Source organism: Gracilinanus agilis, chromosome 4 (genome assembly GCF_016433145.1).
Source record: "Gracilinanus agilis isolate LMUSP501 chromosome 4, AgileGrace, whole genome shotgun sequence".
In the NCBI taxonomy this organism is placed as follows: domain Eukaryota; kingdom Metazoa; phylum Chordata; class Mammalia; order Didelphimorphia; family Didelphidae; genus Gracilinanus; species Gracilinanus agilis.
The window spans coordinates 193,439,107-193,455,313 of record NC_058133.1 but is presented as its reverse complement, the minus strand read 5'-3'; the positions used below and the strand labels follow the sequence as shown (position 1 = coordinate 193,455,313).

Here is a 16,207-nt window from a genome sequence, read left to right as displayed (position 1 = left end):
TTCTTCTTCTTCTTCTTCTTCTTCTTCTTCTTCTTCTTCTTCTTCTTCTTCTTCTTCTTCTTCTTCTTCTTCTTCTTCTTCTTTTCTCTCTCTCTCTCTCTCTCTCTCTCTCTCTCTCTCTCTCTCTCTCTCTCTCTCTGTCTTTCTCTTTCTCTCTTTCCTTTGTATTGGTTCCAAGGCAGAAGAGCAGCAAGGGCTGGACAATGGGGGTTCAGTGACTTGCCCAGGGTCACACAGCTAGGAAGTATCTGAGGCCAGAATTGAATCTAGGACTTCCCATCTCTAGGCATGGCTCTCCATCCACTGAGCCACTTAGACGCCTCCTACTCCTTTTAATTCATCTAAGTTCCATCTACCTTTTGGTGTTGTCTTCATTTACATTTTTACATTCTTTGTATGGTTTGTTCTCCTGGTTCTGGTTTCTTTGCTCTGCATCAATTCCTGTAAGTCTTCTCATGTTCCTCTGCATTCTTCATATTCATCATTCCTTATGGTACAGTAAGAAGAATATTGATTTTATTACTGTGACTATTTATGGCTTTGGATGAAGGACAAGTTGGTAAAGCATTTTCTCTGGGTGGGTAAATTTTGTTTATTTGCAACTCTGATATATGTGTAGCAAAGAAAATCATATCGTACATACATTATTCATACACCCATCTGTTTTAGGATACCAGGAACCTGATTATGCATATCAGATGGCTGTACGGTTTACCACAGATTCTTGTAATGGAAAAAAAAATTCTCAGTTCTTCCAATTGCTGACGAAGATGTTGGAAGAAATCGTGTTTGATTTGACATGCCATATTGAAGAACCATCATATAAATGTCATTTGCTTGAAATTCCAAAACACAAATTAAAGGATCAGATATTTATAGCCTTTAGAGGTAAGATTTTTAAAGTATTTTATTTAATAGATAGCATAGCCTTGATCTATAATGAATCATTAAAATAATGGCATAGTTATCATGAATAACTTATGCTAAATTGTGTCCCCTAAATATTCTACTTAATATTGAATGCTACAGGAATATTGACTAGGTTTGTAGTGCTTAAAGTTTTTTTTATCTTAAATTACTGTTTTTGGGAGCAAGTAGGAGGCTCAGTGGATTGAGAGGCAGGTCTTGAGACCTCAGACACTTCCTACCTGTGTGACCCTGGGCAAGTCACGTAACCCCCACATTGCCTAACTTTTACTGCTCTTCTGCCTTGGAACCAATGCACATTATTGATTCCAAGACGAAAGATAAAAGTTTTAAGGGGGGGAAATTACTGTTGTTTACCTCCCTAGATTATTTAATTAATTTTGGATGCAATTTCTTCAAATTTTGATTTATTGTTCCTTACACTTTGCAAGCCAGTCCAATTGTATGGACTATAACCTTTAGCAATACTGCTGATAATTGCTATATTGCTCTATTATAGAATTTTATCATAAGGGGAATATACGTAAAAGAAAAGTCATGGTGTAGGGAGAAGATGGCTGGAGTTAGTGTCAGAAGGACTGATGAATAAATTTCAGCACTGTTACCTACTACCTATTTGACCTTGGTTACTTAAGTGCTCGGCCTCAGTTTCCTCAAATGTAAAATGAGGAGGTTGTCTTACTTGGTCCTTTAAGATCCCTTCTAGCACTAAATCCCAAGAAAGACCTCTGATCTGTAGCTTCTTCCTTCCTTGTAGTTTCTCTCATTAGCCCACAGGTGGAGTATAAGTACAGTTATAAGTGATTATCCAGCACTGCCTTCCTTTTTTCTTAGGATTGCAGGTTTATTGAACATCTTTGGAGTATGTGATGCCAAAGTCCTTATTGAATCTGTTATTTTTTTCTCCAGTAAGACCTTTCCCAGCAGGGGTGAGAGAAGCTTGCAGAAAAGTTCTCAACTGTGAAGAAATCACTAACAATAAAGTTCACCAGGTAGGAATTTCAGTATAAGGTGAAAAATATTAAGACTTTAGTTCATTTGCATGTTAAAACAGCTACATTTCTTTGTTCTTTAAGTACATTTGGAAACCTGTTTGTGTAGCAACCTTTGCTACTATAGCATCATCTGATGGACAAGTAGCTTTAAAGCAGGTCCTCTCAAGATTAAAAAAAAAGTCTTATATGACAAGTATTATTTTCTTTATTCTTGGCCTTCTAAAAGGTTTTGGGGGGCTGTAGAATGCTACATGATTATCTCATTGAATAGAATGCATGAATTACCTCATTTGATGGAAAGATGGTATAAAGTGCTTCATAATTCTTATTTGACAATACAAATAGATCAGCATGAACATGCTAGGTGTCTTTTACACATGTCCTAAAAGTTAAACATCTGAAATATAGGTTAGTTCCTTTACATTATTTTTCTTTTTATTTATTTGTTTGTTATTTATTTTAATTTTAATTTTTTAAAATGTCATTTATTATTAAAAAAAATTTTTTTCCCATGAGAACAGGACAAGATTTTTGTTCTTTATTCTAGATGAGTTACAACTAGTGAAAGCATGAAATTATTCTCAGAGATTGGGGATTTGTTTTAAACATAGAGTTTACTTATTTATTTTAAACCTTTATCTTCTATCTTAGTATAAATTCTTTTTTTTTTAATTTTTTTTTTAAATTTTAAACCCTTAAGTTCTGTGTATTGACTTATAGGTGGAAGATTGGCAAGGGTAGGCAATGGGGGTCATGTGACTTGCCCAGGGTCACACAGCTAGGAAGTGTCTGAGGCCGGATTTGAACCTAGGACCTCCTGTCTCTAGGCCTGACTCTCAATCCACTGAGCTACCCAGCTGCCCCTTAGTATCAATTCTAAGACAGAAAAGCAGCAAAGACTAGGTGGTCAGGATTAAGTGACTTGCCCCAGATCAGTAAGGGTTTAAAAAAATAGAAATAGAGAAGTTGTAAAGAGAAGTAAGTTTAGAGAGGAAAATGATGAGTTCAGCCTTAGACATTGAATTTGTATGTCTTGCTAGTATCTCAATTAGGAATACTCCCTACGACAGTCGGAGTTGGGGAATAGGAGCTCTGGAAAGAGTTTAGGAATAGAGATATAAATTTGGAAATCATTTGCCTTCCAAGAGATAATAATTGACATGGGAGTAAAGAAGATCAACATGAGACAAGAAAGACTGTTGTATAGCAGTGATGGTGAACCTTTTAGAGACTGAGTGCCCAAACTGCAACCCTCACGCTACATGTGAGCCACTCCCTTACCCCAGAGAAGGGAATGAGGAAGCATTCCCATTGGGCTGCTGGGCAGAGGGGTGGGTGGTGTGAAAAATATCTTCAGGCACAGTGGAGAGGGTTAAGGAAGCAGCCCCTTCCAGAACATATGCCATAGGTTCTCCAACACAATTATATAGAGTCTAGGGCAGAACCTCAAGGAATATTTGCAATTAAGGAGCAGAGTGTTCAAGAGAAGCTATCGTGGGAGATAGAAGGAGCAGCCACAGAGATAAGATGAGAACAGCAAAAAGAATAGTATCCTTTTCTGCCAGCTCCACCATCTTCCAGTGAGTTGCCAAAATGACAGATAAAAAGGAAAGAGGAGAGGGGCACGCTACATGTTTTCTAGCTCCTTCAGAAAACATGGTGTCATTTCTTTGGCTACATATATGCAAATATACAAGAAGGGTGATATTGTAGATATCAAGGGTATGGGCACAGTTCAGCAGGGAATGCCCCACAAATGTTACCATGGCAAGGACTGGATGGGTCTGTAATGTTATTCAGCATGCTGTAGGCATTGTTGTAAACAAACAGGTGAAGGGCAGGATTCTAGCCAAGAGGATTAATGTGCATATTGAGCATATTAAGCACTAAGAGCAGAGATAGCTTCCTGAAACAAGTTAAGGAAAATAATCAGAAAAAGAAGGAAGCTAAAGAAAAAGGCTCCTGGGTTCAACTGAAACGTCAGCCTGCTCCACCAAGAGAAGCACACTGTGTGAGAACCAATGGCAAGGAAACTGAGCTGTTGGAACCAATCCCCTATGAATTTATGGCATAAATGACTGTTAAAAATAAAAGATTCTTGGATTAAAAAAAAAGAATTGTATCACAGAAGTCAAGGGAGTAGAGAGTGGCAAGAAGATGGAACTGATTCAGGATCATATGCAACATGGATATTAACTATATCCAGTTCTAGGACCCTTTCTTCCAAGCCAGCACTTAGCACAGTTCCTGGCACATAGTAGGTGCTTAATAAATGCTCATTAGCAGACTAACCTTCAATTAGGATTGTGATTCCACAATCCTAATTTCGTGGAAAAAACTCTTCTTCCTAAATTTTAATTGTTACCAAGAAATCCATGATTTTATCAGTGAGAGTGTTCCCATTACCAACACAGATTTCAGCCTCTTCATGTCTTTGTAGACAGTTTCATAAGTTGCTATGGTTAAAAAAAACCACCCAAACAAACAAAACCCAACCTTCAGTGACCTGTAGTCTGGTGATAACTTTTCTAATCTTAGCTAGGCTAGTCCTCAGTCACAACCTATTGCTGGTCTCCTACCTGCCAAACCTTGAATTTGGATGGCACAGCTTTTAAGAACCAATCATCGTACAATGAGAACACAACAATATCTTTAGTGGAGTCTCAGGAAAATACAAATTAAGTTTTATATTAATGTAGTGAACCATGGATTATGGCAATGTACTTTTGTACAAATGCCATTAGAGATCAAGGAGAGAGAAATATCCCCTTGTTCCCTTTCTGTATTCTAGAGGCACGAGGGGAAAAGTGAAGAGGGATTTTTCCAGAATTCTTCTGTACAATCTCAGTTGCTCTGTACTTCTTGCTTTTAAATTCTCACTGAGGTTGTCTTCCTGACTACCACCACCACCACCATCACCACCAATCCAAGGGCAAATCTATTACCTTTGCCAATTGTCTTCCAAGTTTCCTGGTCCTTTCATAGGCTAATTAATGATCAATCAGTGGCTAAAAGGGGTATGTATTTTGTGGGCTACAAATAAGCCAAAGTTTCATGCCCTTTTTAATCAGACCACTCAGAATCTGAAAGGGGCATGCCTTTCCTCTTCATTATCTCTATTATTGCCTCTTACATACTATGATTTCATCTAGGGTTTGGGAGAGGCTTAATTATTAAAGTGTCCCTCCTGTTCAAACTATTCTCCCCTTAAACAACTACAGTAATGATAACAGAGATACTAAGATTTGGAGGGTAAATATGGAAGGAGAAAAATAAATTTAAACACAAGTAATTTTCTTATTCATCTTTTGTTGTTGTTGGGTCATTTCCACCGTGGCTAACTCTTTGGGACCCTATTTTGGATTTTCTTGGCAAAGATACTAAAGGAGGTTGTCATTTCTTTTTCCAGTTCCCTTTATGGATTGGGAAACGGAGGCAAGAAGGATTAAGTGACTTGCCCAGGGTCGCATAGCTAGTGAGTGTATGAAGCTGATAAACATTAAGCACCTACTATGTGCCAGGAACTGTGCTAAGTGCTGGCTTAGAAGAAGGAGCCCTATTTGAACCAAGAAAGATGAATCTTTCTGACTCCATGTCTTGCTGTTTATCCATTGCACCACCCACTTGCCCATCTTATCCATCTTCTATATTGTAATCCCCTAGAAATCAATCATTTATGGTTTTGAACCATCCATGTTATCATGACTCTCCACTAGCTTATAATACCAGTTCAAAACAACAAATATTAACCAAGTACCTACTATGTATAAGTTCTGAAAAGCCAAAGACAAATATGGAATAGTCACTGCCCTCAAGTAGCTTACATTCTATCAGAAGCTTACAACAAACACACAAATAAGAATAATACAAAGAAAATTGAGGGATAGACTAGTAAATGAGATCAGGAAAAGCTTTACAGGGGAGTTGGCACCTAAGCTAAGCTTTGAAGGAAGTTAAGGATTCTAGGTTGTGGAGGTGAGAAGAGAAAACATTGTAGGCCTGAAGAAGAATTTTTGGAGGAGTTTCGAGTTAGGAAAAGAGCTCTTAGTCCAGTTTGTTTGACATGTAGGGAGATGAATAAAAGTAAGAGATAAAACTGAAATATGTAGGTGTAAGTCAGATTGAGGAGTTTGCATTTTATCCTCAAAAGGAACAGGGAACCACTGAAGGTTTTGAGAAAGAGAGTGGCACAGACCTGTGCCTGAAGTAAATTATTTTTGATATATTGGAGATAAATTGAAAAATAATCATCCTCATGTCAAATAAGATCTTCAGGCACTCCTTTATTATGCAAAATATCATATATTGTTCTATGTATTTTTTGTACTATCTAGTAGAAGGGAAGCACTAGTAAAAGGTTTAAAAATTAATTAATTAGTTAATTTTTAGAATTTACCAATTACGTGTATTAACAAATTTCCATACAAGTTTTCCTAAGGTATGTGGTTGAACTTATCTCCTTCCCTCCCTTCCTTTCCCCTTCCCAGTGTTGGCAGGTGATTGAATCTGGTACAAGCTTTTGATAATTGATTGTTCTTCTTTCTGCTGTTACCCAAATCTTAGGCAAGAAATCGCATAGAGGAATTCTTTCTCCAACAGACAGTTGTTCTGGAAAATGAATTTAACTTTATACCAAATATCCATTATATTGACCACAGCTTTAAAGTTATACGCATTGACAGCTGTCGACCTGGCTTTGGGAAAAATGACATTCTACACAGTGACTGTGCTAGCTGCTGCGGTAAGTATAAAATGAGAGCTTCTTTTTAATATGATGTCTTCAGAAGACTAGAGGAAAAACTAGTACTTACTGAGCCGAATATAAGATTAATCATCTCTCTACTATGTTAATCCCACAAGGTAAATATTATCTTAAATTAAACTGAAGGAAGCAAAAGTTCCAAATCATGATCTTACTGCCTATTAGTATAAATTAATAGGACTCCATTTACATTATACATAATCTAGGTGACTGTACAGTGAAGGGGATTGGAATGATTCTATCAAGAATAAATTGAGGGGGCAGCTGGGTAGCTCAGTGGATTGAGAGCCAGGCCTAGAGACAGGAGGTCCTAGGTTCAAATCTGGCCTCAGACACTTCCCAGCTGTGTGACCCTGGGCAAGTCACTTGACCCCCATTGCCTACCCTTACCAATCTTCCACCTATAAGTCAATACACAGAAGTTAAGGGTTTAAAATTAAAAAAAAAAAAAAAGAATAAATTGAGAGACTAGCTAGGTGGCTCAGTGGATAGAGAGCCAGGCCTGGAGATGGGAAGTCCTGAGTTCAAATTTGGACTCAGACACTTCCTAGCTATGTAAATCTGGGCAAGTCCCTTAATCCCCATTTTCTAGCCCTTCCTGTCTTTCTGCCCAAGAATCAATACTTAGTATTGAGTCTAAAATGTAAGATAAGGGTTTTTTTTTAAAGAAAAGAATAAGTTAAGAATAACTTCAGTGTATGAATATAAGTAGAGCACTGTAAAAGCAGCTAGAATAGAAGCTAATTTTAAAAATCAAGTTTAAATTAGAATAACTATCCCTTCTATCTAAAATCATCTCACTCCAGAATTTAAGGCACTATTAGAACTAATAATCTTCAACTGATTAACTGTCTTAAGAGTTCTATACACTAGATGGATTGTGTGTATCATTAATGTGCAATTCTACTATATTTGTTTTCTCTGCAGTAGTTTGCGATCCAAGAACATATAGTCCTGACATGGATGTAAATTGTCAAGCCTGCTTAACTGTCCACAAATATGGAGCTAAAATTTGCCCTTAAACCAAAACCCAAAACTGGAAAATTGAAGATGAAAGGTGAAAACGTCATTACTTGGTTTGTGGATGGGAAGAGAGGATGTAGTGGAAAGGGAGCAGTCATCTGTTCACATCAGATTTCATCATAGCTGAATTTTTTGAAGAAACTAATCTGAATAGTCCAAAAGATGGCAAATATGCATTTCTCAGGGGCCAGATAATCCAAATGCCACCGAAACACAAAGAATACCATAATTCAGAGATCTTTGATTTGTGGGAATTATAGAGTCCAGCTACTGCTCTGTATTTTGCTTAAAAACTAATGAAAAGTGGGGTAACTAGGTCAGGCTTTGAGATAGGAGGTCCTGGGTTCAAATCTGGCCTCAGGCACTTCCTACCTGTGTGACCCTGGGCAAGTCACTTGACTCCCATTGCCTATCCCTTACTGCTCTTCTGTCTTGGAACCAATACTTAGTATTGATTCTAAAACAGAAGGTGAGGGTTTAAAAAAAAAGAAAAAGCTAAACTAAAGGGTTTTACAAAAAAGTAGTAAGACAATGACAAAAATACTGTAGAAGCAATATGGTAACTTCTGCTTGAAATTATGCTCAAAGACTGGAAATACATATTTTTACAATAGGAACAAAAAGTTATTTCTTTTGTTCTTTCTAGTTATTTTTTTTATATGTCCAGTTGTTGCAAAAACAGTTATTTTGAACTGGAATTTTTTTTTTTGCTGATGTACTGACATTCCAAAGTGTTTTTGCTAATAGAAAAGCTTGGAGGAGGGGTTCTTTGCTGATTGAAAGTTATAAACGTGTGATGACTTTTGCTGTTCAATGTGTTTTCCAAGCAATAGGTCACCTCTTCCCCCTCTTATTTGGTTATTAACTGCTGATTGTTCAGTAATAGTTTTCTTAATGTTCAGTACAGTTTAGCTAGTGATACTAAGATCTTTATTACAAGTAAGGCATTGTGTCTAGGGGATATGAAAATAAAACACAGTCTCTGCCCTCTTGGACTCTACAGTGTGTGAACAGAGAAGAAACACACAAATAATAATAATAGTTGACAAAACGTGGGATAGTGAAGTACTGTAAGAGGTTTGGGGAAATCTCTCTTTCAGCTGGGAAGATCCAAGAAGACATCTTGGAGGAAGTAGCATCTGATATGGAACTTAAGAAAAAAGGCAGGGTGGGCAGCTAGGTAGCACAGTGGATGGAGAGTCAGGCTGGGAGACAGAAGGAACAGGGTTCCAATCTGGCTTCTGATACTTCCTAGCTGTGTGATCCTGGGCAAATCACTTAACCCCAATTGCCTAGCCATTATCACTCTTCTGCCTTAGAATCATACTTAGTGTAGTCAAAAGTTTAGGGCTAAAAAAAAAAAGAAAAGAAAAAGGGGGAGAGTCAACAGTGGATTGGGAAAAGTCCTGTCTAACTATGATGAACTACATAAAGGCATGGAAATAAGAGAGAACTATAACAGTGGTCCAATTTATCTAGAATGCCCCCTTTCCCAGACGTATCTAGAAGGTTGGATTTAGATTATCAAGATCCTTGAATGCCAGGATAAAAAAATTCATACTTTATTTGGTAGACAATGTGAAACCACCGAAGTTTTGAGTGGAAGATCTGGCAATGATGTGAAGGATGGCTTGGAGTGGGGAAGACTAGAGGCAGAAAAACCAGGTAGGAGCCTATTCCAGTTATCAGCTCAGGGGCAATGAGGGCAGAACCTAGGCTGGTGGCAGGAAAAATGAAAGAGAAGAGGCAGAAACAAGAGATATTATGAAGTCAAATCATCAGGACAGAGCAACTGATTGGCTATTGACCAATAAACAAATCAAAAATGACTTCCATGGTTTCAAATAAGGATGAGTAAGAAGATGATGGTCCAGTGGCTTAAAGATTCAAGGAACTCACAATCTAATGGGATATGTGGAGTGTAAGGTAACAAGTGGAGATATCCAGTAGCCAGTTAGATATATGGGAATGGAAGTCTGCATAGAGGCTTAAAACATAGAGGCATTGACACGTTCGTGATAATAGATCCTATAGGAAAGAATGTAGAGCAAGTAGCAAGCATAGGTAGAACCTAGATCGTTTCAATTCCCAAATACATTTCTATTGCCATCTAAAGTCCATGCTGCTATTTAGCATTTGATTGCAATTTTAGTCATTTAAACAAGTAAAAGAATAGTGTTAGTGATAGAATTTGCAAATTGTTCACGGTTTGAAGATGGTCTCCATTTCCTCCACTTTTTTCAATGTTTGTTAATTAGATTATTCCTGTGTTCCTATATCTGCTACATTACCTTTTCAAAATTACATATGGGAAATTTACAGTCTACAACTCATGTAACAGTGATAACAACTGGCTCACTTTTCACCTAGATTTACCGTAATATTACCCTGTAAAATAATCTTTGTTAAGTAGGTCACAGACTGAGCCTGCTTGAATCTACAGTATAAATCTCATGTTTCATGGGTTTGCCCTTTAGCTACACACTAAAATAAAAGAGCTTGTCAAAAGAGTAAAGAAGAAGATTTTAAAAAAATAATTATTTTTTACAAATTGAAAGTTTGTGTCTACCCCTCCCAAAATGAAACAATATGCAATTCTTTTTTGTGGACTTGTACTATGTCATACAAAAGCTGAATTTAAATTAGTACATTTGGAAGGATTTTATGTCTAATTGCTAAATTAATAGTTATTCTATGAGGATTCTTGCTATTTATGTGTTATAGCCTTTTCTCTTGAATAAAATTGAATATACATATTTATAGGGACATTTTCTGTATAGCACAAGGAATTAATCTAGTCAGTATATATTGATAATATCCTTTTATGAGCATCTCTTTGAGTTACTAGTTATTATATATACCGATTGCTTTTTAAGCTCACCTTGACCTCAAAGCATGTTTATTCAAGTAGGTATCAATTGCCTTTAAAAACTAAGTTCTCTGGGAGTAGCTAGGTGGCTCAATGGATTGAGAATCAGATTCAGAGACAGGAGGTCCTAGATTCAAATCTGATCTCTGATACTTCCTGGGCGAGTCACTTAACTCCCTTTGCCTAGCCCTTACCACTCTTCTGCCTTGGACCCAAAACTAAGTATTGATTCTAAGACAGAAAGTAAATGTTTAAAAAAAATTAAATTCTCTTGGGGGCAGCTAGGTAGTGCAGTGGATAGAACTCCAGGCCTCGAGTTAGAAGGACCTAGTTGGGAGGACCTGGGTTCAAATTTGGCCTTAGACATTTCCTAGCTGTGTGATCCTGGGCAAGTCACTTAACCCATATTTAATTAGCGCTTGCTTTTCAGTCTTAGAATTATTACTAAGACAGAAAGTAAGGGTTTAAAAAAGTAAAATATAATTTACATTATAAAACTAATAAACTTAGTATTTGTCTGATATAGTTTCTTTAGACACATTGGTTGAATTGGATTCATACTAAACTAACACCCAACATCTCTGCAAGTTTCGACCAAGTAGTCTGACTCTATTAACTGACCTTAAAAAGCATTTTTAAAACCTACTTCCCTTCCATTTGCACACATAATTAGTACTTTATCATAATTGCAACACTTTATTTCACAATGGACTAACAGAGAAGCAGTTTTGATGCCAGAAGACCTGAGTACAAGTCCCACCTCTGACACAGCTTGCCTTTCTTGCCTTATCTCCTTCCACTTCTACACTGGCCCAAGTTGACATCTGTTGTCATTAAGAAGTCAAACACTCAAGCCATTCACTCCAACACCATCCATCCCTCAAATGAGCCATTCGTATTTTGACCTGCACATCTTTTCTTGTGCCGTTCCCCATTCTTGGAATGGTTTCTCCTTTCTGACTGTCTGTCTGTCTCTTCACCTATCCATCCTTGAGTCCCAGATCAAGCTCTGCTTTTTTCATGAGACTTTCTCTGACCGCTACAACCAACATAAATCCGTCCCTCTTTTCTCATTGTCTCATTTAATCATATACATTTTAAAATTATTTTTGTTTCTGAGCTTCAAGGGCCTCCTCTAAAAACGAGAGTTGAACTAGAAGGTCCTCAAGTTCTTCCACTTCTAAGATTCTGTTTCATTTCTCTTTGACTGGAATCCTAATGAGGACTGTCAGTCCTTGAGGAATGAATGAATATATGAGTGTTAAGCATTGGAGATTACATATAGAAAAATGAGATGTGTTCAGTCATTTTTCATTTGTGTCCAACTCTTCACAACCTCATTTAAGGTTTTCTTGGCAAAGATACTGGAGTGGTTTGCCATTTCCTTCTCTAGCTCCTTCTATAAAATGAAGAAACTGAGGCAGAAGGATTAAGTGACTTTCCCGAGACTGTATAGCTAGTAAGTATCTAAGACTGGATTGGAACCCAAGAAGATGAGTCTTCCTAACTTTAGGTCCAGCACTCTAGCCACTGTGCCACCTAGCTGCCAGTTAAGTGGGATAGTCCCTGCTTTTAAGGAGTTCACATTCTATAAGGGGGCAGAAAACACTCTTGGAAGGTGTAAGCTGCGACTCAGATGGAAAAGCCCCATGGTCCTTAGGGTGCAGGGACAAAGCAGATGTTAGTGCCTCTTCTTTAATGCCATTTCCCATGATTAAAACACAATAATTTCTGATGTTGAACTATTTGACAATGTTTTGAAGACTGAGTTTCCATTCTTTTCATGTTCCTCAATGGCACATAGCACCATGTCTATGGTAGACACTTATTAAATACATTGAATTGAGAGTATTGACCAAGGATTAATGTTTCTCATCAAACTATTATTTATGGGTAGGTAATATTTATCAGTGAAATATCAATATAATGCTTCCTAACCACCCCCACCCCCACAAAAGTAAGCCAATCAAACGATTAGAGGTTGTCAGCATTTAAAAAGGCAAACAGATGTTGGGTTTTTGTTTTAAACCTGGAGGAACAGTGTGAAGTAACTTTTTACCTCTGTCTCAGTTAGCACAGCTGCAGCTTTGTGAAATAAAGCCCTGAAGAGGCAAAGAAGCCACGTCTTGTGATGCCAGAGGAAGCCGGAACTGTGGCAGCATCTTGTGTTCAGCATCTTGCTCCCTCGAGTGTCAGGGGAGATCGCAGGGGCACTAGGTGAATTCTCAGAAGTCCCAGGTCATATGGCTGCCATCCATCAGAATAGTTACAGCTGAACAGATTTTTTGTTTTTTCCTTTTATTTTTTGCTGCTCCAATAGTATTTTCTGAAACCACTGAATTATTAATAATAAACTATTACAACATGTTCCCCATTTGTTTTGGTTCTATAAGAATTTCTGTATCTGTGTGTTATCCTTATGATACTTTGGGACCCAAGTGCCATGCTCACAAGTGCTCTTCAAAGCGTTTCAAAGTAGGAGAAAGACATTGTGGTTTTACTTGGCCCAGAAAATAAAATCAGAATCAAATTTTGAGGTCCTGATGAATAAGTGGTGCAGTGGATAGAGTGCCAGGCCTGGAGTCAGGAAGACTCCTTTTCCTGAGCTCAAATCTGGCCTCAGACATTTACTAGCTGTGTGACCCTACGCAAATCACTAAACCCTGTTGGCCTCAGTTTTCTTATCTCTAAAATGAGCTGGAGAAGGAAATGGCAAACCACTCTTGTATCTTTGCAAAGAAAACCCCAAATAGGGTCTCGAAGAGTTAGCTAAGACCACTGACCCACAATGAATAAGTGGAAACATTCCATTTGTTGAAGAAAAAGAAAATCTACAATAATTGCTTAGCAAATCCAGCAGTATTATGTACATCGTAGGTGCTCAATAAATGCTTATTTGAATTGAATATATTTTAAATCTAATTACCATGTCTATACCTCTTTCAAAAATGTATTCCATTTATTCATTGTGTCATGTCAATAGTTCTGAGTGCTTGAAGTCCATCAGGCCCTACCAACTTGAAAAAGATTGAGAATAGACTGGATAATGTTCTGTGATCCAGGGTCCAACCTATTGAAGTTCAAAAAAATTGACCATATGGTGATGAATTTTTCATCCAATTAAAAAACTTTCTTTCAGCCTTAACATTTTCTTAACTCATTGAGGAGTTAAGACTTGTGTAAGTGGAAAGGATTTCCTTTCTGCATTTTAAGGCTCACTTCACATAGGTTATTAAATTGAATTTGTGTGTGGGTGTCGATGTTTTCTTTCACTTTATTTCAGGGTGAAACCCACCCTTCTCACCTCTTTCTAACATCATCCCAGGTTCTGGAAGTACTAAAAAACTCTGTACAAACATAACCTGTTTTCAAGGGTGTCACTACTTGAGAAGGGAATTCTTTCCCATCTCTTAGCCTGGGATATCTCTAACCACTTTAAGGAGCCTTAGATAAATGACTGTAAGTTAAGTCTGAAAGATTTGATCTTAGCTAATGTGACTTTGACCTTTGTAAACTAAAAGATCATTCTCAATCTCTTGTGTAAATGCCATTGCTTGACATATATAATCTATAGACTCCAGTTATTCTTCCTGAATGTCCAGGAGAAGAAATTATCAAATGTGATCTGATGGAAACTATGCTTAGTCTGTGTATTGCAACATAAGGTGGTTCACCTGCAGACTAGGGGCTTTAAAGCTGCCTCTCCATTACTTATTAACTTTGATAGAATTACCCTAGAGGCGGCATAAATATGCTTATGGGGCATCTTGTTTAGTGAATGAAAAATGCAATATGTAGATGAATTATAAGATGGACTAGAATATTTCTTGTTTAGATTTATATAAAATTTTTGGAAAATGAACTAAGAAAATTTTTATTTTTCATCATAATTTTATTTCATCATAGCATTTTAGGAGTAGGAGGTAGGGTATGAGCAATGTAATAGCTCTCCTACCACCTAGCATAATGTTTTTCATTTAATAGATATCTATCTGACTAGGTCTACTCTCAAACTGTAATAAATGTTGAAGGGGATGTGGCAAAATTGGGACATTAATGCATTGTTGGTGGAGTTGTGAATTGATCCAACCATTCTGGATGGCAATTTGAAGCTATTCTCAAAGGGTGCTAAAAGACTGCTTGCTCTTTGATCCAGCCATACCACTGCTGGGTTTATGCCCCAAAGAGATCATAAGGAAAAAGACATGTACAAAAATATTTATAGCTGCACTCTTTGTGGTGGCAAAAAACTGGAAAACGAGGATATGCACTTCGACTGGGGAATAGCTGAACAAATTGTGGTATCTGCTGGTGATGGAATATTATTGTGCTCAAAGGAATAATGAACTGGAGGAATTCCATGTGAACTGGAACGACCTCCAGGAATTGATGCAGAGTGAAAGGAGCAGAACCAGGTGAACCTTATACACAGAGACTGATACACTGTGGTAAAAATTGAATGTAATGGACTCTTCTACTAGCAGAAATGCAATGATCCAGGACAATTCTGAGGGACTTATGAAAAAGAACACTATTCACATTCAGAGGAAGAACTGTGGGAGTAAAAACACAGAAGAAAAACAACTGCTTGATCACATGGATCGATGGGGATATATGATTGGGGATGTAGACTCTAACCAACCACCCGAGTGCAACTATCAATAATATGGAACTAGGTCTTGATCAATGACACATGTAAAACCCAGCGGAAATAGGCATCGGCCTCAGGGGGAAGGAAGGGAGAGAAAGAACATGAATCATGTAACCATGGAAAATTTTTCTATTAAAAAAAAAGGAATTATGAAGAAAAGCAGAACTGTGTGAATTCAACCAGTGATGGCACTGGGCAACATGCAAGTGCTTCTTGTCCCATTTGATGTTATTTCAGTTCATCCTTGACTTTTTTCTCTGTCCTAGAAGATTGTAAAGTGTCTGGAATATTCTGCAATGGTCTGAGTTTTATTTACAGTTATCACATTTTGGATCCCAGGTGCCATGATTGCATGTACAGAGGGTACTATTCTTGGGTTATTCATATATTATCACTCAAAACTTATTTCCATATTATTCATTTTTATAATAATCTTTTTTAAAACATTTATTAATATTCATTTTTAACATGGTTACATGATTCATGCTCTTACTTTCCCCTTCACCCCCTGCACTCCTCCCACCCATGGCCAATGCACATTTCCACTGGTTTTAACATGTGTCATTGACCAAGACCTATTTCCAAATTGTCGTTAGTTGCATTGGTGTGGTCCTTTCGAGTCTACATCCCCAAACATGTCCGCATCAACCCATGAGTTCAAGCAGTTGTTTTTCTTCTATGTTTCCTCTCCTGCAGTTCTTCCTCTGAATGTGGGTAGTGTTCTTTACCATAAGTTCCTCAGAACTGTCCTGGGTCATTGCATTGCTGCTGGTACAGAGGTCTATTATTCGATTTTACTACAGTATATAGAGTAATCTTTTAAAACCAAAACCCCAAATATACCTTTATGAACAAATGATAAATCACATGTGTTCCTTCCGCATTTCTACTTCCACAGTTCTTTCAACGTGGAGAGCATTCTTATTTTCAGAAATCCCTCAGGATTGCCCTGTATTATTGCATTACTATTAGAAGTGAAG

General features: G+C 37.4%; 1 protein-coding gene and 1 pseudogene across 1 annotated transcript in view; both read left to right on the top strand.

The window, feature by feature from the left end:
• The window catches only part of ZPBP2 (zona pellucida binding protein 2), a 21,960-nt gene extending 9,016 nt beyond the window's left edge, over positions 1-12,944 (top strand). The window contains exons 5-9 of the mRNA XM_044673959.1: positions 670-888; positions 1,837-1,919; positions 6,486-6,663; positions 7,612-7,741; positions 12,647-12,944. Of these exons, the coding sequence (XP_044529894.1) occupies positions 670-888; positions 1,837-1,919; positions 6,486-6,663; positions 7,612-7,706 (575 nt within the window). The 3' untranslated portion in view covers positions 7,707-7,741; positions 12,647-12,944. The remainder of the gene's footprint in view (positions 1-669; positions 889-1,836; positions 1,920-6,485; positions 6,664-7,611; positions 7,742-12,646) is intronic.
• On the top strand, positions 3,083-4,014 carry LOC123244562 (annotated as a pseudogene).
• Positions 12,945-16,207: the final 3,263 nt, after the last annotated feature.